Raw genomic sequence first — 26844 nt, 5'->3', positions numbered from 1 at the left:
TGGCTGAAAACACCATGGGACTATTTTCTTGCTCATATTATGTGCTCACTGCAGGTAGGATGGGGACTCTGTTCTATGCTGCCCTCTCTCCAGTCCCTAGCCGGGGGTAGAGGGGAGGGGGAGTAGCTCCATCTTTGTGCATATGTGATAGTGGAGGCAGGCAAAAGGAAACACAGTAAAATATACACTGGCTCTTCAAGCTTCTGCCCGGAAGTGACACATGTCACTTGTCCTCACATTCCATTGGCCAAAGCAAGTGGTGCCTAATCTCAAGGACTCGGAAGAAAGAACACTCTACTCTGCCCAGAGAAGAACCAGAAACATTAGCTGAGCGAGGTGAAGTTTCTCCACTCAGGAAGATGAAATGACTTGTCCAAAGTCAGGCAGCATCAAAGGTGGCAGATGTGGGATCAGAAGTCAGGACCACAGGGCCCCATGTTCTTTAGATGCTACGGCTTTGCACATGATAGAAGCTGAGAATAAAATTTAGATAATACTGAGGAGAAATATTGGTGGAGGCAAGAAGGAGCAAGAAAAAATAATACATCAGCTGAGGGGGAGATAAAAGGAGCTAGAATGTTGACACCAGAGTGTAAGTAGAGAGGTCTCATCTTTAGAAATCCCAACGCATCACAAACATCAGGAAAGGGGTGGGGGAATTTCACACTACTTTCAGGGAGGTCAACAATAACAGAGAATGGAGAAGATATTTATGTGAAGACATCCAGGAAAGTGAGGGCACAACCAGGAAGGGAATGTGAATGCTTCTTGCTCCTTCTCTGAAAGCTGCCATCTTGGCTCAGGTTGAAGTTCTAACAAATACTGGTTGGTATTACAGCAGGCCCAGGAAGCCAAGGCCAGGGCTTGCCAGGACTCCTATCAGCTGCACTGTACCTCCCTGGACATGTTCCTGCACGGTTCTGGGAAATCTGGACCAGAGTTGGATGGTATTCCAGAACGGATGATGCTGGCTTGGCCTTGCTGACTACTCCTCTCCCACCCCAACCCCAGGGCTGAAGTAGGATGGATTCTGGCTCTGTTGAACACCCAGCCAGGACATGGGAATTCCACATAGATGGTAAGCCAGTTTAGCTTTAGAGCAAAGTTTCTGGAAAGCACTTACCGTTGTTGCCAATGCACCATGGCCATTTTAGTTATGAGTACCCATTATGTGCTACCCAAGTGCTGTCTGCACATTAATTCACCAAGCCTTTACCACCTAGCCATCCAAAAATCCTACTGGTCAACCTTCAGATTGTATCCAGAATTGGTGGTTGCCACAAACTGGAAGGAGAGGAAGTGGGAAGTGACTACTACCGGGTATAATGTTTCTTTTTGGGGGATGAAGTGTGGGTTTAGATAGAGGTGATGGGGGCATAGCAATGTGAAAGTACTGAAGGACACTCAATTGTACATCTCAAAATGGTTAATTTTATGTTACACATGTTTCACCACATTTTTAAAAATTTTGCCAGAATACAAACACTCTTCATTAGGTCCATAGCCAATGCTCTGGTCCCATCCCCACTTTCCTGGACCAGTATTGTTACTTCCTCACAAGTCCCTCACTCCCTACAGTGGTCAGAGGAGCCTGTGAACATGAGTCAGATCACACTCCTCCTCTGCACAGAACCCTCCACAGCCCCCACCTCACTCACAGCAAAAGCCAAAGTCATCCCCACAGAATACAAGGCCCTGCTCAACTGCCCTGTCATCTCTCTGACCTCTCTTCCTCCCATTTTCTGCCTTGCTCCTTCCTTTTAGCCACACCAGCCTCCTTGATGTCCTCCAACACAACAGGCTTACCTCAGGGCCTTTGCATAGACTACTCTCTTTTCCCCTGGACACCCCCGTGGTCTCCTCCTCACAATCTTTGAGCCTTGGTTCAGATGCCACGTCCTCAGGGAGGCCTTATCCAACACAGCAATCGGCTTCCCCATCCCCTTTCCTTCCTGTTTCTCCCCACTGCCCTTATAATCTTCTACAGTGCTAGGCAATTAACTTGTTATTTTGTTTCTTGTTCATTGTAGGTCTCTCCCAATGAGTACATAGGCCCAAGAGGGCAAGGACTTTCCTCTGCTTCCTGTGTCTAGACCAGTGCCTTGCTCACTGCATATACTTGATCAATATTCATGAAATGAGTATACAGCCCAGTGAGGCAGACACTATTCTCCATCCATTTTATAAAGGAGGAGAACAGAGACTCAGTGTCAGGCATGTAGCAAATAATGGAGGACCAGCCACCAAACTCAATCTGAGTTCACAGCTCTGGTTCTCAGCCACGATGACTGTTCTTTATTACTATCCACACAGCAGGGATGAACTGAGCTTCTATTATGTGCCAGGCAGTGTTCTAAGCGTTGAGGATATGACAGAGGGCAAAGCAGGCAGAGTTCTGGGCTCACAAAGGTGACATTGTCCCTGGCTCAACTTCTTCCTGCCCTGACTCTCACTCGCCTTCACATTTGGCCCTGATGACAGCCACTCTGCTGCAAGGATCGAGATGCTCTGAGACATGGACTGGGCATGCAATCTAAGCCACTTTCCCATTGTGTTATCCAGCTTTTATGACAATTTGTCATCATATGACATCACATGACATTGTTTGACAATGACTTGTCAGCCCCACTGTCTTCACAATGGGCAGGGAGCTCTGTGGGTTCAGAGACCTCATGATGGTTTTCTTTCCATCCTGTGCTTACAGATTTATGGATGAATGAGGAGCCAAGAGCCCCTTCATCAAAGAGGCAGCCCCAGAATTTCCTCGCCAGACAAATCCTTATCTCTCTGTCCTTGGAAACCTGAGAACTAAGCCACTCCCTTGGGCTGTTTTACAGATCTTGTAGGGGCTTATCTGTCTTCCATACTTCACTCTGGAAGTAGACAGTTCTGGCTGGAATGTTGTCTGCACTCCTACAATATACATGCATCATTGTACATTGTGATAAGGGCCATAAGGAAAGATGGAAGAGACAGGGAGGGGAGACTGGGTCAGGAAAGGCTTACTGAAGATGCACCATTTCATGCAAAACCTAAAGGATTTATAAGGATTTGCCAAGCAGATTTATTAGCAATAGCCAAAACGAGAATAAACCCAAATGTCCATTGACAGGTAACTGAATAAGCCAACTGTGGGATTTCCATACCACTGAATGCTAATCAGCAGTAAAAATGAATGAAGACATACAGCACACTCATTCAACACATTTATTGACCACCTATTATGTTCAGGCATTGTTCTAGAGGAAATGAGGGAAGAGCCATGAGATTACCTGGGGAAGGAGGATGCAGGCAGAGGGAAAAGCCAGTGCAGAGACCCTGAGATAAGACTGTGCCTGGTGTGTTTGAGTCAGAGAAAAGAGGCCAGTGTAGCAGGGGCTGGGTGAGTGAGCAGAGATTTTGGAGAGAGGAGCTCAGAGATTCTTCATGGGTTTCCCCAAGGCAGAGAAAATCAGCAAGGGAAAAGGAGAGTGGTGACTTCTAGAGCTCAGGAATAAGGGAGAGATGGTGTACCTGGATGGCTCAGTTGGCTAAGCACCCAACTCTTGATTTTGGCCCAGGTCATGATCTCAGGGTCATGAAATTGAGCCCCAAGTTAGGTTCTGCACTGGGCTCTGCTCTGAGCATGGAGCCTGCATAAGATTCTCTCTCCCTCTCCCCTCACTCACTCTCTTGAGCTTGCTCTCTCTCTAAAATGAAAAAAAGAGGAAAGAAAGAAAGAAAGAAAGAAAGAAAGAAAGAAAGAAAGAAAGAAAGAAAGAAAGGAAGGAAGGAAGGAAGGAAGGAGGGAGGGAGGGAGGGAGGGAGGGAGGGAAGGGAGGGAGGGGAGGGGAGGGGAGGGGAGGGGAGGGGAGGGGAGGGGAGGGGAGGGGAGAAGGAAGGAGAGGAGAGGAGATGGGAAGAGAGGGAGGAAGGAGAGAGAGAGGCCTGAGTTTAGAGTCTCTGCAACCCTCACTCCCCATGTCTTATCAGATAAAAGATCCTGGATTAGGACCACCTAAATGTCCCAGTGGCCTGACATGCTTTGCCGAAAGATAGGAGCAAAGGAGAGAAAGAAAAGCCAGCTTTGTAAGAAAAGGAGGATATAAACAAAGGAACACAGAAAAACTGCTGATACATAATACAGCATAATATATACTAGATTAGGCCTTGGCAAATTATGGCCCATGGCATGTTTTTTAAATAAAGTTTTATTGGAAAACAGCCACATCTGTTCATTTACTTATTGTCCATAGCTGCCTTCACTACAACAGCAGAGCTGAGTGACCCCGATAGAGACCTGTGCATGCAAAGCTTCAGATCTTTTACTATCTAGCCCTTTGCAGAAAAAGTTTGCTGGCCCCTGTACCATAACAAAAATACAGAATTACATATTAATACATTAAGTCCTCATAGCATATATTAACATACAACTATATAGCATAAAATAATAAAATCACTAATACAACATCTATATTGAGTACTTATTCTATATAGAGCAGTGGACTACTAAGCTTTTTGTCTGTGCTAGTGCATTAAATCTGTTCAACAGCTCACTGAATTAGGACATTATCATTGTTCTTATTGATTAAGAGCACAGACCCTGGAGCCAAACAGCCTGGGTTCAAATCCCACCTCTGTTGCTCATGGAGTGTGAGACCCCAGAAGAGTTACTAAATGTCTCTCCATCCCGTTTTTCCCTTTGTCACCTGGGATGATGATAATGCCACCTACCCCTCAAGGCATTGAAAAGACAAACTCATTTGATGAGAATGAGGTGCTTGGTATATTGTCCAGAACTTTCAAACAGAGGCACAGGGAGGTGAAGTTACTTGCCTGTCGGTCAAGCCCAAGTGGTCGAGCTGGGATTTGAACCTGTGCAGCCATCACTGCCAGATGCGGCAGAAGCGGGAAGGTGATGAAAACCAGGAACCATGAGCTCATGAAAGCAGAGCCAGCACACCACCCTAGGGGACATGGGTCTGTCCGCCACTCTCCTCAGTGTGGAGTGGGGTGGTTGGAAGGTTGGGATATAGCTGGTTGGCTGCCAGAAGCAATGAGGGGCTGCTCTTCCGGTCTCCACGGAAGGGAGGACAGGCCAGTTAAACTTAAATGGAAGAAGGCAGGCCAGTGACGGCCCTATCATCACAAGAGTTCAAAGAAGTAGGCAAGGCTGGGAGGGGACAGGCCATTGTTATAGCTGCTGGGCTGACCCTGGAAGGGGCTGGATATCAGGAGCCACTGCTAACACAGCTGGACTAGATTGGGGTAGGGTGGGCAGGAGCCATTGTTAGCACATCCAAACTACAATTTCATTTATGCACCTACTTCTGGCTGCCAAGACAGGCTCCAAAGAGAGGGAGGGAAGGAAGTAACTAGGGGAGTTGCTTCCTGCCCATGGGACTTCAGTCCCCCTCCCTGAGCTCAGCCTGAGGGGCCTCTCTCCCAGGCTTAACCTCCCACAAGACAGTCACTTGCTTCAGACAGAAAGCCTCTCTCACTGCCCCCATTCAGGCGACTTCCATTCACCCCAGCCTCAGGTTAAGTGGAGGGCCTTGCCAAGGGTGAAGACTACCTGCTAAGACTCCAGCTACCAGGTCTCTAAGCAGACGGCCCCACACTCAAGCTTGGCATAGAACTGAACTCCTTTCAAAGATTAAAAGGTTTCCATTCAAAGTGAGAAAAGAGTGACGGAGAGAAAAGAAAATGAGATAGGAGGGCACATAGCACCCAGTAATCACCACCACCACCAATAACAATAATAATAAGGCAGCATGGGATCCCTGGGTGGCGCAGCGGTTTGGCGCCTGCCTTTGGCCCGGGGCGTGATCCTGGAGACCCGGGATCGAATCCCACATCGGGCTCCCGGTGCATGGAGCCTGCTTCTCCCTCTGCCTGTGTCTCTGCCTCTCTGTCTCTCTCTGTGTGACTATCATGAATAAATAAATAAAATCTTTAAAAAAAATAATAATAATAAGGCAGCAAAGTAAGACTTTTGACACCCAAGAACCTGATTTCTCCTTGTGAAAAAGACCACATGATGGGATCCCTGGGTGGCGCAGTGGTTTAGCGCCTGCCTTTGGCCTAGGGCGCGATCCTGGAGACCCAGGATCGAATCCCACGTCGGGCTCCCGGTGCATGGAGCCTGCTTCTCCCTCTGCCTGTGTCTCTGCCTCTCTCTCTCACTGTGTGCCTATCATAAATAAATAATAAAAAAAATAAAAAAAAAAAAAAGAAAAAGACCACATGATGTGTCCACTAAACCTCGTCCACCTCGATGCATACATGGACTAAGTGTCCCAGTCTCCCCTGCAGTTAAGTAGGCCACAGGTGCTGGGTGTCTTCCCTCCTCTTCTTGCTATGCCTAGGGAGACTGACCTGCCTACACAGCCTCATTGAACTCCCTACCCTCTGGCTTCCAGTTGGGCTTGGACAATGGGGAGCTATGGCAGGAGACAGGGGGAGAGCATGAAGTTGGGGTGTTTATTCTGCCAATTTTCTATGGTTGCAGCTTGAGTCAGCCAGCTTTTGAGATCTTTCTCTTTCCTGTTTCTCTTCTTCCTGTCCTGTCTGCTTTGGCTAACTACCCACATCTCTCTTTTTTAAATTAATTAATTAATTTGAAGTGGGGAGATGGGTAGAGCGAGAGAAAAATCTCAAGCTGAGATTCTCAGATACTGCTGAGTGCAGTATCACTAGGCAGAGAGATTTCCTGACCCTGAAATCATGACCTGAGCTGAAACAAAGAGTGGGATGCTTAACTCACTGCACCACCCAGGCACCCCTGCCCACATCTCTTAATTCCATTCTTAAAGGGTGTCTTGTGTTTCCTAATAAGACCTTCACTGATACACAACAGGATGAAATTCTAGCCAACAGAAAGCTGGTGAAAGGAGGAAATAAGGTTCACTACTTCTGTTGTAGCAGCTAATATACACGGATCCACCTTTTAAAGAGATCACTCCCAGAGGCTCCACGAGGTTGGTTCCGCCCCCAATACCAGGACAGGTCATGTGATCCAAGCCGAAGCCAATCAGAGCATCCCTTTCCCATGTCCCAGTTCCCTGAAGAGATTGGTCAGGCATGAGCACGTGACGCCAGCAGAGCCAATCAAAAGCAGTAAGTCATTTGCAGAGAACGCTGGGAAAGTGGGAGTGAAAGAATATTTCGGGAGGAACCCACTGTTGCAACTGCAGCCGTGTCCTGGCCGTAGGGAGAATGGAGCCAGCTTCGGAAAGCACAGCCCGGAAACCAAAGCCTAATGATGTCATCTGATTCCTGGATCCAGACGAGCTGGAAGCTGGTCACTCCCTGGACTCTTCCATCCATGAGCTATTAACTCCTCTCTTGTTTAAGCCTCTTTGAGTTTTCTGCCCCTGGCAACCGAAGGGCACTAATGGACTCACGTAGTAAATGTGATGAGTCCTCACTGTGTGTCAAGTCTAAACTTTGGAGGCAGGTATTTTATTTCAATTCTCCCTTTACAGTCAAGGAAACTGAGGTTTTGTCAATTACTCAGGTGCAGCCAGGGTAAAATGGTCTGCACGTGTGTGTTTGGGGAGCTGGTGTGTGACCTTGCATTAATGGGAAGGAGCCCGAAGGTCAAGGAACTGGATTCCAGTTCCCAAACCAGCATCTTCTGTGTGATCTCAAGAGCACAAATTAACTTCCCCTCATTCTGTAAAACTGAGGTTAAAATCCTTGTCTCTCTCCCCCACGCATCTCCTAGGGTGGGTTGGGGGTGACAAATGAAGCAATAACTGAATGGTGTTTTGAAGGAAAAACTATCAACTCGTTTTTGTCACTGTTATTAATAAATGGCCACTGTTGAATTGCTTCCAGAAAACCCTGGGGGCCAGGGGCTGTCCAGCTACTCTCTTGGCTAGAATTCCAAAGACCATCTGTGGCAAATACGTCCTCCAGAGCACATACCCTTGGCATGAACACAAACTGCTTTCCTCACCCAGAAAACTCAACCAAAAAAGGAACAGAGATGGGGGGGGGAGGGAATCAAGCCAGCTCAAAACACCTTTCAGTCTGATCACTGATTTCTGTCTCCATAACCACCATCCCAGTCCAAGGCACCATGGTGCCTTCCTTGAAGGACTACAGCCATTTCCTCACTGGTCTCCTGGCTTTTCATTCTAGCCGGAGGCCCAATCCATTCTCCACACAGCAGCCAGTGCGGCCGTTCACAGACACAATTTCATCGTATTGCTGCTTAAGTGGCCAAATGGTGCTTTTACAATAGATAACCACATTCCTAAACTAAACATCTGCCAGAGGACCTTTCACATGCTGCTTCCTCTGGTCAGAACATCTTTCCCAAAAGCAGAGTTGCCCTAAGGACTCAGTTTATTATACTCCCCCCTTCCCGCCTCCCTGCTCTGAGGGCATGGTTTTAGTGCTCCTCTCAGAGCAAGCTGGAGTGGTCCCTCCTCAAAGGGCTTATAGCATTTGTGATTGTAAACTAAGTAGTCACAACTATTTATCTGTCATCCTTGCCAGACTGTCCGCTTCATGAAAGCACTGTCCACATCTGTTGTGTTTATTGCTGTAATCCAGTGCCTAGTACATAATCAGCACTCAAAAAGTATTTGTGGCTTGATTGGCTGAGTATAAAAGCAGATCAGACCAGAGGAAGTAGGAGTTAAATCAGTCAGAGAGGCTGTCTCCTAGATCATGAGGCAAGTCACTGGACTTTGTGGTAAATGGTGCTGGGACAACTCTTATGGAACTTGGACCTCTACCACATACTATATACAAAAATCAATTCCAAGTTGATTGAAGACAGACAATGAGAAAAACTATAAAACCTTTAGAAATCATATACAATATCTCCATGACCTCAGGATAGGGACGGTTTTCTTATTTAACATACAAACCCCACAAACTACAGAGGAAAAGATTTCTAAACTCAACCACATTAAAATTAAGAACTGCCGATGTCAAAAGCCGTCAAAAAAGGATCAAAAGGCAAGCCAAGAGAAGATACTGCACAGCATATAATGATGAACGACCTATTTTCAGCATAGACTGGGGTCATCTACAGATCAGCATGAAAAAAAGTGAACCCAATAAAAAAGTGGACATGGCATGTAGAATGCTTCATGAAAGAAGGAACTTGAATACCCAATAAATATAGTAAAATGTGTTCAGCTGTTTTGTGATTGGGGAGCACACACAAACCACAACCGGAAATCTTGCATCTACTAGAAGGGCTGCAGTTAAAAGTTGACATTTGCAAGTGTTGGTGAGGGTGTGGAGCAACTTGAACATTCAGTCCCTGTTGACACGAGGGTAAATGAGCACAAGCACTTTGCAGCACAGTTTCTCATATTTAGTCAAACTGAAACTGCACTAATTTTAATATCCTGCAATTTTGCACCGAGGCCTCTATCCTCAAGAGACTCTGGCATGCATGCGGCAAAAGCCATAAATGACAAGCGATGTTGTTCATGATGGCGCCCAAAAGGAAAACAAACTCACATGTTCGTCATCAGTGAACAAATATGACCACAAAGGAGCCACAGAAACCGCAATAAGGATGAAACTTACAAATATAATTGCAGGCCAATGAAGCAAAACACAAAACCATTCATATCGCCCAAGTTTATTTATACAAAGTTCAAAACCACAAAACATTTAACTCCATTGCTTAGGGATGCACACCTAGGTGGTAAAACCACAAAGAAAAGCAATCTAATGACTCTATACCATCCAGTCCTCATGGGTGCTCTGTGATGCAGAATGGGCCTATGGGGGAATCTGAGGGGTTGGTGGCTCTGGCCCGTGACCTGCGCAAAATGGATGTTCGCTTCATGATTGGTCTTTAAAATGTCCGTCTATGTTCCTACATTCTTCTCTAGGTTTTGTCTCTCTCTCTCTCTCTCTCTCTCTCTCTCAGGTGTGCACATGCACGCACGCATACACACACACACTCAGCCAAAGACTGACGAGACACAATAAGACACGTATACCTAGAGATGGTTTATGAAGAGAAAGGGAAAGAGGACAAACACCCAGAGAGAAAATGAAAAGATAAGAGGGACACAGGAAATGAAAAAAGATGAAGACGGGGCAAGAAAGCAAGAGTCAGGAAATGAGAAATGGAGAGACAGAGGGAGGAAAGGTTGTCAAGGGCAATGAGGAGGGAAAGAGATACAAGACACCATATTCTGCCTCTTGTTTCTTTCTTTGCTTTCTCTGGATTTGCCATTCCTCACCCTCCCTGCTTGCTTCCTCCATGTCTCTCTCCGCCTCCCCCTCCCCCAGCACCAGCTTCCCTGGCCTCCCTGCACTTCAGTCTCTGCTTCTCAGATCCCTTCCCCATCCTACTCACCTGTCCAGTCTTTCTGTTTTCCTTTTCCCTCATCTTTCTCCTTCCTTTCCTTCCTCCACCTCCCCTACACACACACACACACACACACACACACACACACACACACACATGCCCTTTGAACATACATTTGTCAAGTAGTTGCTTGGTGCCAGACACAGTGCTAAAGACAGAGGGAGGCCACAGCTGGGGGGATGCAGAATGGTGGTTTTCAGGCAGGGACCCGTGGGCTGCCTGTGACTCTCTCCCCCTCATTAACTTCACTATCAAATGCTCCTGGCGTCACAAGTTGTAGGTCTTCTTTATGAAATATTTAACTAGCAGAAACCCAGCTGGGATGAAACCTCTCATTTGTGGCGGCCCCAGGAGAGCAGAACATGGGCCTGCTGCTGGCATTCACCTGGGCTGAGGGAAGGCCCAGGGTGCCCAAGGGGACCATGAGTGTGAGCCACAACCCCCAGGGCCAAGATGACTCTGACATGTGCTCACAGTTTCCTTTGGATGCCAGGGGGAGGGAAGTAGAAAAACCCCAAAACCAGAATAGGTCAATCCAAGAAACAGACCAGAGGAACAATACTGGAGGGGGAGGAGTGACAGGAGGGAGGCAGAGGAGCAGGGAGTAGCCTGATAAGGACTGGAGTTTCCTTTTGGGGTGATGAAAATGTCTTGGAACAAGACAGAGGTGATGGTCACACAACTCTGCAAATGTGCTAAATACCACTGAACTGTGCACTTCAAAATGGTTAGTGGTTAATTTTTATGTTAGGTGAATTTTAACTCAATTTTTAAAAACCATTTAAAAAAAAAAAGAGCTTCATTTCCTTCACTCCAACTATTAACTTCTAAGGCTGCTGACCTCAATTTTAAGAAGTTAACATATTTATGTAGGGAGTCCTCACCATCTGCATCCCAGGCCCCCTGCTCAGCACTTTGAACCATCCCCTAGTTTGCTCCCCCACAGCCCTGGGAGGGAGATGCTAGCACATCCTGGAACCTGGGGCTCAGAGAAGGTAAGTGGCTTGTCCTAGGTCACACAGTTCCAACTCCAATCTACCTGCCTTCTAAGAGTTCTTAACCACCTGATGGACTCTCTGTCAAACCTAGCTAAACTTTAGAATCACCCAGGAATATTTTAAGATCCTCATGTCCAGGGCAGCCCTGGACCAATCTCACCAGCTTTTGTGGGGGTGGGGCTCAGGGCATCAGCATTTGTAAAACTTTTAGGTGATTCCAACTCTAGCCAACCTGAGGATCTTCTTGAGCTGCAGACTGGGACTGAGAAAATATGAGGTGGGGGAGACAAGATTTTGTATATCTTACAAACTCCCAGGAGAAGCTGCTGTGGCAGATTCTAAACAGCATGTGCTATAGAACTTCCCACAGCAATGAAATGTTCTAGATCTGCGTCATCCAGTACAGTGGCCACTAGCCACATCTGGCAATCTAGCATCTGAAATGTGGCTCTTACAACTGAGGGTCTGACTCTTTCATTTTATTTAATTTATTTTTTTAAAGATTTTATTTATTTATTCATGAGAGACATGTGGAGAGAGAGAGAATGAGGTAGAGACACAGGCAGAGGGAGAAGCAGACTCCATGCAGGGAGCCCAATGTGGGACTTGATCCTGGGTCTCCAGGATCACACCCCGGGCTGAAGGCAGCGCTTAACCACTGAGCCACCCGGGCTGCCCATTTTATTTAATTTAAATTGATTTTAAGTCAAAAGAGTCACACATGGCTAGTGGCTACCATACTGGGCAGCACGGTCTATACAATCTCCAAGGAAAGAAAGAATTGAGACCTCAAGCAGGTTAGAAAAAAAAATGGTGCCTTAGAACCTTAATAAACAACCTAGGGACAAAAATAACCTGGAGCATCCCCTTGTCTGTGTCTTTAAAAATGAGAAACACTTCCAAGGAAAGAAGAAATGAGGGAGTCCCTTGGGTCTTCTCCATCCTTCCTTCCCCAGCACTACCCATCAACTCGGGACTCCTCACCTGTCCTCCCTTGGGTCTCTCCAGCCAACCCCTTTCACTCCCTAGACAGAGCCACCTATGAAACAGACCTCCAGCCTCATCCCACCTGCTCCTCACCTTCCCTGCTCCCCAGAATCATGCCCACCCACCTCTTGGTGTTCTGGCTTGGCTCACCATCAACACTCTTTGCCCTCACCATCCTGCTGTATCTCCTATCCCTGCTTTATTTTTGCACCATAGCACTTACTATACTTAAACAGTGTTCGTTATCTGGTCCCTTGTCTTTCCAGCTAGAATGCCAGCCACATCGGGGCAGCCGTCTGTGTCTGTTTATGTCTATCTGTGTCCCAGTGCCCATACCAAGGAGGAAATGAAGAGCTTCCACCACTTGCTAAGCATTTACTCTGTGCCAAGCACGATTTTTGACATTCACCATCGATTTCAACCACCCAACCTGCCTGGGACTTAAATACTATTCTACCCACAGACATTGTACAGATGAAGAAACCAAGGCTCTCTGAAGTTAGGTACCATCCCAGAAGCCACAACCCTGGCAGAGGAAACCCAGTCCTGGGGGACCTCAAACTCTATCCCTTAACCACTCCCTGGTGCCAGCTCTTGCCCATGGGCACTCCAGCTTCTCTGAAGCATGAAATGTCTTCCCAGACACAACCCGAGCTTTTGCCCCTCTGGGCCTTTGTCCCCTACTATGCTGACACTCGTCTGGGGAGGCTTCCCCACCTGCTAGATGTATGACCTTGGCAAATGACTTTAGCTCTCTGAGCCTCAGTAAGCTCATCTGTAAAACAGGGCAAAAGCAACCCCACTGAGCTCTTGGGACCAGTATAAAGATGAAGTCAGCCAAAGTAGTCCTCACCTAGCCTAAGAGTCATAAGCTCTCCAGAAAGGAGCTACTAACCACTGTCCAAAAGGCACATAGTTTCCCAGAATATTGCACTTCTTTACTGGGGTTCCAGTGAAATCTGAGACATGAAGGAGCACAGTGGGGAAGAAAGGGCCCACCCATCGTGAATGTGGAAAAATGGTCCAGTGCTTCTCATCAAGTTTTGGGGGGATGACAGATCCTTTTTGGTCAGTTAGAAGAGCTGTGGCTGGCATTAAGGCTTGGAGAGTGTGCTCTAAATCACATGGTGGCTACTGCACCCTGAAATAATTCAGCCCCAACAGAGGTACACAAAAACACATACTATCATGTTGACACAGGGGGACGCTAACGCCTGGCCCCCAGAACAATAGTGCAGCCAAACTTATTCAGTACCCACCATGTGCCAAGCACTGTTCTGGGTGCTGCTTGAACCTTAGGACAACCCACCAGGTGGACACTAATGTTACACGCATTTCACAGGTGAGGAAGTAGATGCCCAGGAGGTTAAGCAACTCACTCAGGATGATGTGATTGGAAAGAAGTGCCGAGGTTCGAATCCCAGTAGATTGGTTCTACAGCCCTGCCTCTTAACCACTACACTGGGCTGACTCAGACTCCACACAGAGCCACAGAACGCCTGGAGCATGCCCCCAGAAGATATCTGTGCAGAATATCTCTAGAGAAGACAGAGCAAAGAACGTGACCAGGAGCATCATGAAGGAAATGCAGACAGCCCACACAGACCTAGAAAACACTCTGCGTCTTAGGTTCCTGAAGATACATGTTGTACCACAAGGGAATGACACTTTTCACTATCTGCCTGGTGGAGATGTACAATCAAGGGCGAGTCAGTTGGGCCATGTAACCAGGGAAGGGAGAACTCTGAGTTTGAAAGGACACAGACTTATTGCTCCTTGCAATCTGACCCCAAAGCCTGACATATGACCCAACAATGCCATTTCTGGGACTCTGTCATAAGGAAACAGTCATATCCTGTCACCTTCCTGCTCTCATCTGCCCCCACTTGCCTGGCACATTGTAGGTGCTCAACAAACATTCATAAATGAATGAATTCACCAGGAATGAATGAATACACTCCTCTACCCACTGCCATCTCTAAGCTAAGACAGCCCCAGGGTCTGTCTCCTGCTCATGCCCAAGGCCAGCCTTGGGTGTGAGGACTAAGGGAATAGAGAATCACGGTCTACACCAGCAGCACCCACCACACCAGGAGCCCAGAGAAGTGAGACACGATTTAAAAACTGGGCAACAGAAGGAGAAGGAAGGAGAAGGAAAGGCCGCAGCAGCTTTCATTCCAACATTTTCCAACTCCGGCTGAGATTTCCTTCTATATACTCATCTATATTTACATCAACGAATCTGTCGGTAGCAAGCCTGTTGCTGATCGTGTGGGATCTAAAGTTCACAGTAAGCTGGCTTAGACACCCAGTTAGGAAGAGAAACTGTAAATTCAATTTAAGTCACCCAAAAACCCGAAATCCACCCACTCCCCTCCAGGAAATCTGTGACATCTTTTACATCAGGATCTCTCAATCTCAGCTCTACTGACACCTTGGGCTGGGTGATTCTTTACTGGGGGGTGTCCTGTGCATTTTAGGACACTCAGCAGCATCCCAGGCTTCTGCCCACTACATGCCAGTAACACCTTGCCCTCCATGGTCACGACAACCAGAAATGTCTCCAGACATTGCCAAAAGTCCCCTGGGGGGCAAAACCACCCCCAGTCCAAACGCACTGCTTTACATGAAGCCCAGGAAAAATTCTAAACCAAACAGTGGTTCTCTCCCTGTCCCTCTCTGTCAATTTCCTGAACATTGAGTCACCTGGTCTCAAAAGCTATTTTAGAGATTCAAAGAAAGTGCAGGCAATAGTTTCCAGACTTGAGCACTTTATCTAGACCAAAATTTGATTCTGAAAATAATCAGAGCCTTGGACAAAGATGCACAAAGATGTTCACTGCACTGTTGTTTATAAGCAAAACAAACAACTGGAAATGGTTACTTGAAGTAGGATACATCCGCAAAACAGAGTACTGTCAGATATTAACAGCAGTCTTTTCTGGGGTTGCTGCCAACCCATACAGCACCACTGTGTGAATTTAAATAAGACACCCCTTTTTCAAGTTGTTAGGTCCATCTGTCAAAAAGTTGTCATAATATCTTCATTTTTGTAGAACAAGATACTAAGCTTTCATCAGCTGGGAAATTGAAATAATAAATGTACAGCTTCATGATGCCTATGAGATATGATACCCTTGTGCAATGTACAGCCTGTGCAATGGTACATAGGAGCTCTGATGCTTTCCAAGGATGTCTAGTGGCATGGAAATGTGTTCACAAAGGCTTATATTCATAAAACGTACAGAATGAAATACATTAAAATGTCTCCAGAGATTCCCTCTGGATAGGAGAGTATACATATATTTTACATCCTTCTTTGTACTTTAGGTATTCAATAAATGATAGGCCTCTTGGAGGATGCAAGTCTTGCACTGAGACCTAAATAAAGCGGAGTCAGCCACAGGGAGACAGGTGGAGGGAACAGCCAGCACAAACGCCTTCGCCTTCAGATGCAAATGAGCTGGGTGTGGACAAAAATGGCCAGTGGAGCTAAGACAGAGCGGAAGAGGCAGAGAATAGAAGAGATGGGACGCCTGAGTGGCTCAGTGGTTAAGCGTCTGCCTTCCACCCAGGACGTGATTCTGGAGTCCCAGGATAGAGTCCCACATTGGACTCCCTGCATGGAGCCTGCTTCTCCCTCTGCCTATGTCTCTGCCTCTCTCTCTGTGTGTGTCTCTCATGTATAAATAAATAAAATATTAAAAGAGAGAGAGAGAGATGAGACCAAAGAGAAAACCAGGACCAGATCTTGTGGGGCCTTATAGGACTCTGGTGCATCTGGTGATCTCTTGTCAGTGAGTAGGAATAGGGGGTGGGGGGTGCATTTATCCAACCTGCTCAGAAGAGAGCTGTTCCCCTAGCCTACCACTATTCACTGATGGAACTCCACTTCCAGTCCCAGTGTGGAAATAAACAAAACCAGGTGTTCCCAGAATATTAAATAATCTTTATCAACAACACCATTTATTTTCCTCATCATTACTCAATTAACATTTATGCACAGGAACTATGTGATATGGCACAGGAATTGTTGGGGGTGTGTGAAGAAGGTAAATCATTGTCCCTTACCCTCAAGGAGCCTTCTAATTAGAGAAAGACAAACACACAATCTCACTGATTTTCACAAAAAGCCTGCGAGATTCATTTGATACTGAGACAAGTACAACGAAGGTGGCAAGTAGAGGGACTTGGTCATTAACAACCCATTAAGAACACCAAATATCAGACATCCAACATGGACAACTACCCTGCCAGACACAGCCATATCTTCAACATCCACCCATGCAACCACCCATCTGTCGACCCATCCAGCTTTTTAGCCTTCAATGCAGTGTAGTCATCTGCCCATCTACTCATCCACTCATATATTCACCCATCAGCCATCCACCAATCTATTCATCCATCCACCTATAACCCATCCACTTACCCATCCAATCACCCAGCCATCCCACATCATTCATTTTCCTCTCTTCCTCTTTCCCTCCTTCCCTTCCTTTCCTTCATCCCATCCCTCCATCTTTCTGTCAGTCCAACCATCCACAGATCCATCCATCCATCCATCCATCCATCCATCCATCCACTCATTCCATACTAACTGCATGGGATGACTTTCCTCCCTATAAACCACAAACATCCATCCATGATCCGTAACTTAAAAGCCTGCACCGTGGTTAAGAACGGGCCAGGCTATTAAATTTTTTTCATTCTAATACCTCTTCCAAAGATAATTCAAGTCCATAAATGTTTTTGACTATTCCAATTTGTTCAAGACCCCAACTCTCCAAACAGGAATGGGAGCTGTCTGGCTGACCCAGCCCTTAGAATGAGGAGACTGAGAACCAGCTTAGCCAGGGCCTGTCAGATGGCTGGTGTTCCATAAACGCTGATGAATCTCAGCTGATTCTAGCTGAAGCTAGGTTCCCAAGTACACAGGCTAAAATTAACACCTTAAATTCATTCATTCAAAAATTATTTATTCACCACAGCAGCACTGTTCAAAATAGCCAACACATACGTGTGCATGCACGCACACAGGCACACACACACACACTCATGCAAACTGGAGACATCCCAAGCGTCCATCACCCAGGAAAATGGATAAATGGTTGTAACATCACACAATGCAATATTAAGCAGAGAAAAAGCAATGACCTACAGCTCCACTCCACAGCAGATGAATCTTAGAGATGTACAATTGGGTGGGAAAGGCAAATATGAGTTCTAGAAGCCTACAAAGTTCAGAAACCAGGAAAGCTAAATTTATGTCAAGGTGTATGTAAATATGTGACAAAGCCTTTAAGAAAGGAAGAAAGAGAGGAGGGAGGGAGAGAGGGAGACGCACACCATCCAAGAGATAATGGTTGCCTTTGAAGAGTCCGTGGGGGAGGAGCAGGAGGAAAAGTGATGTCTGAGACCACAGGTTACTGATCATGTTTAGTTCAGAGTTTCTCAAGGTCTGCTGCCAGACCAGCAGTAGCAGCACTGCCTGGGAACGTGCTAGAAATCCAAGTTCTCAGGCTCCACCCCAAATCCAGCCACCTGGGTTTAAACAGCCCTCTAGGTGATGCTGACACATGCTCAAGGGTGAGTCCCTCTGCCCTAGAGGAGGTGATGCTGACCATGGAGGGCCAGGGACCACACTTGGAGGACCGCCCTTCTAGTTTGTGACTTAGGTACCCGGTCCACCAGTGTTTCTACATTACTATTACAAGCAATAAGGAAAAACAGGTGGAAGGAGAGATAATACTGAGAGTGTGTTGTGCACCTGGAGCAGGATTAAAGCAACAGGCTGTTAATGGGAAGCCCAAGAAAACACCCCACAGATACATATTCAGCTTTGTTGGTGCTGGGCCAGTACGGTGGCCACACGAGCCTAGCCCTCACCGTTGTGGGGTCTGAAGTCCTTTTCACAGCATAATCATACATGCCACATGGTTTCTATGCACAGTATCTTCTAATCCTCCCAGAATTCCCTGGGTGTAGGGCTGCTCTGCCCATTTTATAGATAAGGAGACTGAGGCTCCACTACTAGGGCCTGGAGCCGAGATGTGCAGCGCGGGTCGCCTATCCTCAAGCCCCGTGGGCTTTACCTCCACTCTACGTCACCTCCCCTGCCCTGGCTCTTCTCCTCCACCTCCACTCTTTGGTGCTGTTGCACAGACAGGAACATTCCCATGGACACCATGACATGCCACAAACATTTCATGGGAGCAAGTGAAAGTCCGGATAGCCTCCTGCTCCTGTTATCATTAATAAAGGCCAATGAGGGAAAAGAGTGTGGGAGGTTCTAGAAGGTCAGAAACCATGTGACCCGACCCTCCCTTCTGCCAGCAGGTTCTAGGTCTGCATTAGTGCTTCCTCTGAGACACAGCTGTCAATTTATTCTTGAAATCAGACTTAGCCCTCCTATAAAATCTACTTGTATAAATATATTTTAGTAATTGGTTTAAAATTATATATACATATAATTTTACACACAGACCTAAAAGGAGAACAGTACTTAATAGCGTGAATATTATTTACTGGCAGGTGGGCGACGAAGTCAAGAGTCCCTCACAGCTCCAGGGAGGGGGCCCTTCCTCTGGAATAGTGCCCTTTGGGGGAGGGACCGCTAATTCCAAATTCCAGGTCCAACCTGAGCCCTGATCATCTTCACGGAAGATCCAAGGATGTTCCCAGTCCAAACAGAAGGTAAAAGCCATCTTTGGCCCAAGAGAGATGACAAAACTTGATCCAGACTTAACTCAGAAATTTTGCTTCAGAGCTGGGATCTCTCTTGCATTAGCTGCCTTAAATAGGAAGCTTCCAAAAGCACAATTCATTCCAGTAAAAAGTCCCAGCTTTTCAGAGGGGAAAAGCCATCTATCTTCTCTTTTCCTGCATCCTGGCACCATCTCTTACTCCCCTCCTCTCTCCCTGAGATGCTAAAACCAGGACAGTCCTAGGCAAACTGGGACATCTGGTCGTCCTATCCAGACAAGGACTAATGCCGGTGGTTTCTGAAACCCAAGTTGCAGAGCCCACTCCCTGTTCCCTCTCCTGGAATGTTCTTTGCCTCCTGTGTTCTCCTAGGAGGTAAGGGACAGTGGAGAAGTGAGAAAGACAGGCCTTGGAGGGATACATTCTAACCCCAAAGCTGAGCAGGGTTCTGCTGTTAAACCCCCATCAGTCACCTGGGGTGACCACAGCAGCTGTCCAAAGGCATGTGGTCTCCATCCTGGCCTGGACTTTTTGCCAGTTCAGAAGGAGATGGGGTGGGAGGGCAAACATGGAAGCTAACTGCACACTTTAAAACTCCCTCACCTTGTCACCCACAAAGGGAGGGATCAAGGGAGAAAAAGACAATAAATTTTATCTTAGACTGAAGGGAATAGAAAAATAGGTCAAGTGGGCATGAATTTTTCCCCCTTAAAGCTTCCAGAGAGAACAGAGAATACAGAACATCTGAGGGTTGCTTCAAAGAGTGCCACACTCAAATTAACAAATCCGAACTGGCCAGCCACAGAGGGGCCCTTTGCTCCCACTCCTATCCAGAGAAACTGATTTCTAGCCAAAGTTTCCAGAAAAGACCATTAGGGGTAAAGTATTCTCCAACATTACAGTTCATGTCTTTTAGAGCTTCTTCCTGCCAGACACTGCGCTGGGCATTTACCATGTGTGAACCCACTTAACCTCCCCAAGGGTCCTCAGAGGGAGTTGCTATCAGAAGTGGTATCCTCATCATGCAATATGAGAAAACTGAGGCTCTGATGTTCAAAATAGCCTGGCCAACCCAGAGCACAGAATATTTTCCGTCTCCTCTGTCATATTTCATGGCACCACACTGATCCTTCCCAAAGAGCTGAGTTAGCATTCTCCAAAATGTATTAACTATGGGGCTTTGGGGCTTTGATGATCTCTGAATCCACCCTCCTGGTGGTACCTTCCATTGTTGAGGGGGTGCATATGTGCGCTTGCTGCTGGGGGCCAGTGGGGAAGCAGTGGTGTACAAGCCCCAAGCACCCAACAGACATCCCCCCAAGGCCCTGAAAGAAGACTTCACTCTCAAGGGTCCCCTGCTCCCCAACTTCTCAAGCACTGTAACCTCAGGGACCTTCTTTGGTCTTAGAACCTTATGCACGCATAACCTTCCTGTCCCCCCATCCCCTCAGTGCACCTAAAACCCTTTGAAAACCTAAAATGTTGGTATAAGGGCAAAGCAGATCTATATGATGAGCAAATGGGTGACGAGAGGCATTTTCACTCACTGGACAAACATTTTTGGGGTACTTTATGCCAGGTGTGGTAGGGTTGCAGTGGGGAACAGGATGACAGGCATGACTGTCACAGCCTCAGAGCTTGACTTTTTACTGTGAATGGCAGAACCAAGTTACCCCAAGCAAGAGAGCCCTCTTCCCCACACCTTCCTCGCTCTTTCCCATCTCTCTGACTAGAACTTCATGCTACCATTTCCAGCAATGTCTACACACACCCACAATCCTTTACCTAAACCCAAGAAGCCAGACATACTTTGGAGTTTAGAATTTGGGGCTTTTAAAGGGATAACGAGGATGGGAATGTAAAATAGGCACAGCCACTTTGAAAAAATGGTTTGGCGGTCTCTTATAAAGTTAAAGGTATACTTACCGTGCACCCCAGCAATCTGACTCCTGGGTATTTATTTACCCAGAAAGAGAAATGGAATGTACTTTCCCAATGTTCCCACTAAAAACCTGTCTACCAATGTTTATAGTGGCTCAAGTCACAATCGCCCAACCTGGACACATCCCAAATGTCTTTCAGTTGGAAAATGGGTGAACAGTCTGGTCCAGCCATCCCATGGAATACTACTCAGCACTACAAAGAAATGAACTACTCATACACACAACAACATGCATGGATCTCAAATGGCTGCAGAAAAGAAGCAAGGCTCCAAAAGCTACGTACAGTATGATTCTATTTATATGCCCTCCTGGAAAAGGCAACAACATAAGGATGGAGAACAGATCAGTGCTTGCAAGGGTCTTGGGGTAGTGCTGACTCAGAAAGAATTACAGGATATCCTGGGACGATGAAACTGTTCAGTCTTTTTCTTCTTTTCAAGGTTGTACTTTTAAGTAATCTCTCCACCCAACATGAGGCTTGAATCCACAACCCCAAGATCAAGTCGCACCCTCCACTGACTAAGCCAGCCAGGTGCCCTGAAACCATCCCATATCTTTATTTTGGTGGTAACTATACGACCGCATGTGTCTGTCAAAACTCACAGTACTGTACGTAAAAAGGGTGAATTTTGCTCTCAGTAATTTATACCTCAATAAACCTGATCTCAGAGAAAAAGAAGAAAAAGGTAACAGGATGCATCTATGATATGACCTGGTTACTCCCAGTGGAACCCACAGACCAACAGCACGGACAATCCCTAAAACCCTGCTGGAAAAGCAAAACCCCAGACCCCACCTTAAACCCCCTGGGCCAGAGTCACCATTTTAACAAGACAATCCTCACATACATGAAAATTTTGGAGACACTGTAAGGCATACATAACACTCCCAGTGGGGAGCTGGAGCAGCGCCCCATATCAAGCATATCAAATATCTCTGCATCAAAACACACCAAAATGCACGCCAAGTGGAATAAATTAAGATTGTATGTAAAGACTACAAACTCAGGTCAGTTCAAGTTAGGTTTTTACCCCTATATGGTCTGATCTTTTGGTTTTTCAGAGCATTTGGGGTTTGGGGATTATAGAGGAGGGATTGTACCTTTTGGGGGGGAAAATCTCAATGGAAAAGCTATGCTAATTTTTACTTCCCAGAACTTTGCTCTTCTGGAAGTACCGGCCATGCTGGTCTAGCAGAAGTTTCACTGGGGTCATACTGTCTTGCGTTCGATAGTATTATCTTCTAGCACTTTCTATTTTTCAGGATGAGCAGAGTCTGATAACATGCTCCAACTTCTCCCAGGGATCCCTCTGTTTCCCATACAGAACATCCCTCTTTAAAAAAAAAACTGGGGAATATCAATCGGCCAATGTCCATAGGTTACCTGATGTGATGGGACTCGGCTTCTCGTTGAGACTGCCGAAAACACGAGCGAAAAGCTGGAATCCTTCGTGCAATTCAGGAGACCCAGTGTGATAGCACACAGACCTGGGCCCATGGCTCTCGCAATGGCCCAAATTCTCACATTGTGCTCAGTGGGAGATCTGCTGGCATCAGCAGGACTGGGGGAAGATGACATTCACATTGGCGTTTGGTAGCACATCAGAAGGAGTGAGTGGCATTAAGTGGGGGCTCTGGTAAGGTTGACAGATGCGCCTCATTGAGCTGACAGATTTGAGTTCCTTAGAAGCCAGCACCAGAACTCATCACGGCCATCCTGAAATCAGACTTCCGATCAACAAAAACATGGAACCAAGGTGTGTGGTCAAGACAGCCTGCTGGCCAGCATGCTCCAAGAGAAAAAAAAAAGGCAGCAATGTAAATCTGAACATCAAAGTCTTCCATTTGGGTTTTCTTGCTTAAGAAGAAAAAAGCTAAAATGAACGAGAATACCTAATTCTCACTGCCGGCTTCAAGCTTGGAGCCGCCGTGAGAGTAGGGTGCAAAAGGGTAAGGCATCGAAGTGGCAAAGTGCCCGAGGGCAAGGAGACCAGAAGGCTTCACCCTCCAGCTGCCTGCCATGCTGAAATTTGCATTTGGAAGTAGCACTCTTAGGTCCTATGAGCAGACAGCCAAGTTCACGGAACATGCGCTCACTCCTCCTCCACGAGACAGTGAAGAAGGTACATTCCATATTCAGCTGCGAACTTAGTGGATCCCGTTTCCAAATACATGCCCTGCTAGACATGCATCAAAGAATGGCAGGGGCAGCCCCATTCCTAGGTAGAGACCCAAGAGAAATGTAAAACAAACAAACAAAAAAAGTTCAACAAAAGACACATACAAGAATGTTCCTAACAATCCAATCTGCAGACTACCCAAATGGCCCTCACAAGTAATCGTGGTAGAGTCATGCCATAAAATGCCACACAGCAGCGAGAAGGAACAACCTACAACCACTTGCAGCAAACGGATGAATCTCACAGGCATAGTGTTGAGCAAAAGAAACCCAGCACAAAGGAACACAGCCTGTGACTCCATTTATAGGAAGTCCAAATGGAGGAAAATGAACCTGTGGGCTTAGAAATCTGGGTAGTAGTTAACTCGGTGGTGTGAGTGAGACGGAGGAGGTCTGAGGGAGGAGGGAAACTTCTGGGGAGCTGGTCACATCCTCTTTCTGGTCTGGTCCTGGCTGCAATGGTTGTGGTCACTTTGTGAACACATGTTAAGCTGGACTTGACTTGCATACTTTTGTATACACATATTGGACTTCGTTCTAAAAGTTCAAGATAAGTACTTAAAGAGATTTTTTTTTAACGGCAGAAGTGTTTCAATACAGAAGCCAACACCTGCCTTCGTACCTTGGCTCATCGGCACTTCCAGAGTCTATCTCTTTGCACTGGCCCTGAGTTCCTTATCTGACACCCTCCCATCCCAGTTCTCTGTATCCTCTCATCTACCCGCACCCCGAGAAAGCTCAGACCTGGATTGCCCTGCTTGGTGACAGATTGGGAAGGATGAAGAGCTTTCCCTTCCACAGTGGGGCTGTGTAACGTGTTTGCTGCCTTGGGCCAAAAAGAGAATAAAAACTGTCTGCAGAGAACAAAATGGACAGACTCATCACAAAGCAAGAAAGCCAAAGAAAACCTAAAGTACCAACGGAACGCTCCCAGTTCACCTGCATCCCTCCCCAGAGGTTCTTCCTTCTGAGGGGTCGCAGGCAATCCCCTCCCTCTCCAACAGCCCTCTGATCTGCAGGATTCAATCTGGACCGGGTGAGCTGAGGACACAACATTAGGACTCCCACCTCCTTCTTTTCCTCTTAGAAGACTCCAAATCCAGGCTCCAGAAGGCGATCTAAAGCCATTTTCAACATGGAAACCTGTCAGCCCAGTGACTCCCTCCTGGACACCCCCCTAGAGTTATCAGAGCATGCACGCGTTGACACCCTGTCACCCTCCACCGGGGGCGGAGGGTGGGGAGGCAGGCAGAGTGATCACAGAGACCCCTGAGCATTTCAGCCAGTCTGCACGAGCTTGGAACTTTGGAAGTCAAAGACCGGGCTCCTGGTTCATGCACCAATCAAAATGACATCGTGCTCAGGGATGTGCCCTTCTAGAAAGACCCCTAAGAAGCTGAACCTCCTAATTTTCACGACCCTCAAAGTAGACTGTTCACACACTCCAAAACCTCAGAGCCCTCTTAGAATTTCAGCACCCAGAAGCCAAAAGCTTGCTCAATTTTGGGTTCCCCTAAAAATGAATCCACCAACCACAGAGCTCCTCAAATAAACAACCCAAGGACCACCTGGGGGGCAGCCCTGTTGAGTATATAACAGTGGAAACCAAACACAAAGGACTGGGGGCTCATCGTTGAGCCCCAGGGGCCCATCCAGCCCCATTCGCTTGTACACAGAGGGCAGCCACTTGGAAACAAGCCAAGGAGCAGCACATTTGGGCATGGCATAGTGGCCAGTCAGCCTGGGGAGGAGGGTACGTCCCCCCACTTGGAATCTGGGTCATGCTTAGATAACTGCTAGAAAGCCCGACTAATTACCCATCCTTGCCTGCCTACATCTCAACAGATGTTAAGCCCTCCTCAAGGTTTATTTCAAGCAGGCACAGATTTAAAGAAACACAGGGGGATCTGCATTTTGATAGCATCTCAGTAGAGGAAAATGTGGTCTTCACCTTCTTCCTCTGGATCTTTGATTAAAAAAAAAAAAAAAGGCATTTACCTGCCCGGAGGTGTCCACATGGAGGCTTGATTCTCCTGGTGTCCCCTCCCGGTTCCCTAGGGTGGGAGAAGCCGAATCCAACCCAAGGCCTGACACGGTACCCTAGGAAGGACCTGCCACCTCATTTCCTCTTGCCCTGTCTTTTTTATTGAAATAGTCCAACTGGGTCTTCCAGGTCAGGGCCTCAGATGGGGCAAATGGGATGTTTTCTACACTCCAAATGATGATGAGGGCCCTGATCGGTGGTTGAAGGAAATGGGACCAGCAGACATAGGGGAGAATTGCCCCCCAACCCACCATGGCCTTCCCCAGATGGGGGTCAGTGGCCCACCCTGGGATATTAGCTCCACCAGTGCTGGTCCCTCCTGGTGAAGGCCACATGTTCTTCCACTGGCTCCTGGGCCTGGAAACCCTAAGCACCCTGCCCTAAGTGAGCAGCCTTCTCTTCGGGAGGAGGCAGGGGTGAAGAAGCCAGTGAGTGGGGTTCGGGCTCCAGCTTTGGAGGCTCCCGTGGATTCCAGAGAGGGCTACCTAAGGAAACCCAGCCGAAGCTTCGCCCCACGGCTCTCCAGCCCTGGCCAGAGAGCCCAGGCCCCGGGCCGGCTCCGTGCTCATGTGGGAAAACTCTGACCCATCCAGAACTGGCTCTGAAGCTCCCACCCAGGCCCCTGTCACGACCCCAGGGCCCAGCCCTCATCCTGAAATCGGTCCTTAGGAGGAATCCACTCCCCAGGCTCCCCCACCCCAAGCCTCCACGATAGCTCAACCCAGCTCGGGGTGGAGAGATTCTCCACACTCCTCCCCGGTGCCCCCTCTCCCAGCCCCTGGAAGACCCCCCCACCTCCCATCAACCCCCGGGTCTCTCTCCCAGCCTGGAAGAGGGGAAGCGGAGGGAGGAGGGGGAGGCGCAGCTGCCGGGGTTCGCTGCCGGGCTCGGGCAAAGGATATGGCCATTCGGTGATCTTTTTGGCGTATTTTCTCACCACGTTGTCCTCGCTGAAGAGGAATAGAGACCGGTTGACCGTGAGGCAGTTCTGTCGGACGGGTATGGGGTTGTAGAGGGCCATGGTCCGCGCTCTCTGCGCCATTGACTGCTTGTACATCCTTTGCGCCCCGGGCTGCCCGCCCTGCCGGCTGCCCCCGGCTCCTCGCCCGCCTCCGGCGCCCACGACCACCCCGGCGGCTGCCCCGGAGCCTCCTCCCCCGTAGCGGGCCGGCATCTCGTCTCCGAAGCGGGCCATTCTGCAAAGAGCAAAGGGCTCCGGGTTACGCTGCGGCGAACGATGCGGAAGACGCCGCCGCCGCCGCCGCTGCCGCTGCCGATGCTGCCGGGGCTGTGAAGACGGCGGCTGGAGCTGCGACTGCGGAGACGCTCCACGGCCCAGCCCATCGGGCGGCGGCGGCTCGGCGCCTCGGGTCGGGGGCTCACAAGGCGGCTGCCCGGCCCCAGCCGGGGATAGCGGCTCGGGACATCTTCCTGGCTGACCCCGGAGAAGGAGGGGCGGAGGAGGGTGCGGGGGCGGGGCGCGGGGGCCGGGGAGGGGGAGGGGAGAGGGAAGCGAGGCAAAAAATAACCGAGGAAGGAATCCAGGCAATCCCCAGTCCACCCACTCCGGAAAAAAAAAAAAAAAAAAAAAAAAAAGACAGTTAAAAAAAAAAAAAAAAACAACGCACACCCCCTTTAAGACGCGAACGGTTTGCAAA

The 26844-nt window shown here is 47.9% G+C and overlaps 1 protein-coding gene across 1 annotated transcript in view; it reads right to left on the bottom strand.

Moving 5' to 3' along the window:
- The window catches only part of CACNA1A (calcium voltage-gated channel subunit alpha1 A), a 220492-nt gene extending 193880 nt beyond the window's left edge, over positions 1-26612 (bottom strand). The window contains exon 1 of the mRNA XM_049098218.1: positions 26090-26612. Within this exon, the coding sequence (XP_048954175.1) occupies positions 26090-26381 (292 nt within the window). The 5' untranslated portion in view covers positions 26382-26612. The remainder of the gene's footprint in view (positions 1-26089) is intronic.
- Positions 26613-26844: the final 232 nt, after the last annotated feature.

The sequence above is a fragment of the Canis lupus genome, chromosome 20, assembly GCF_003254725.2.
Source record: "Canis lupus dingo isolate Sandy chromosome 20, ASM325472v2, whole genome shotgun sequence".
Lineage (NCBI taxonomy): Eukaryota > Metazoa > Chordata > Mammalia > Carnivora > Canidae > Canis > Canis lupus.
This window is presented reverse-complemented; position numbering and strand designations above follow the sequence as displayed.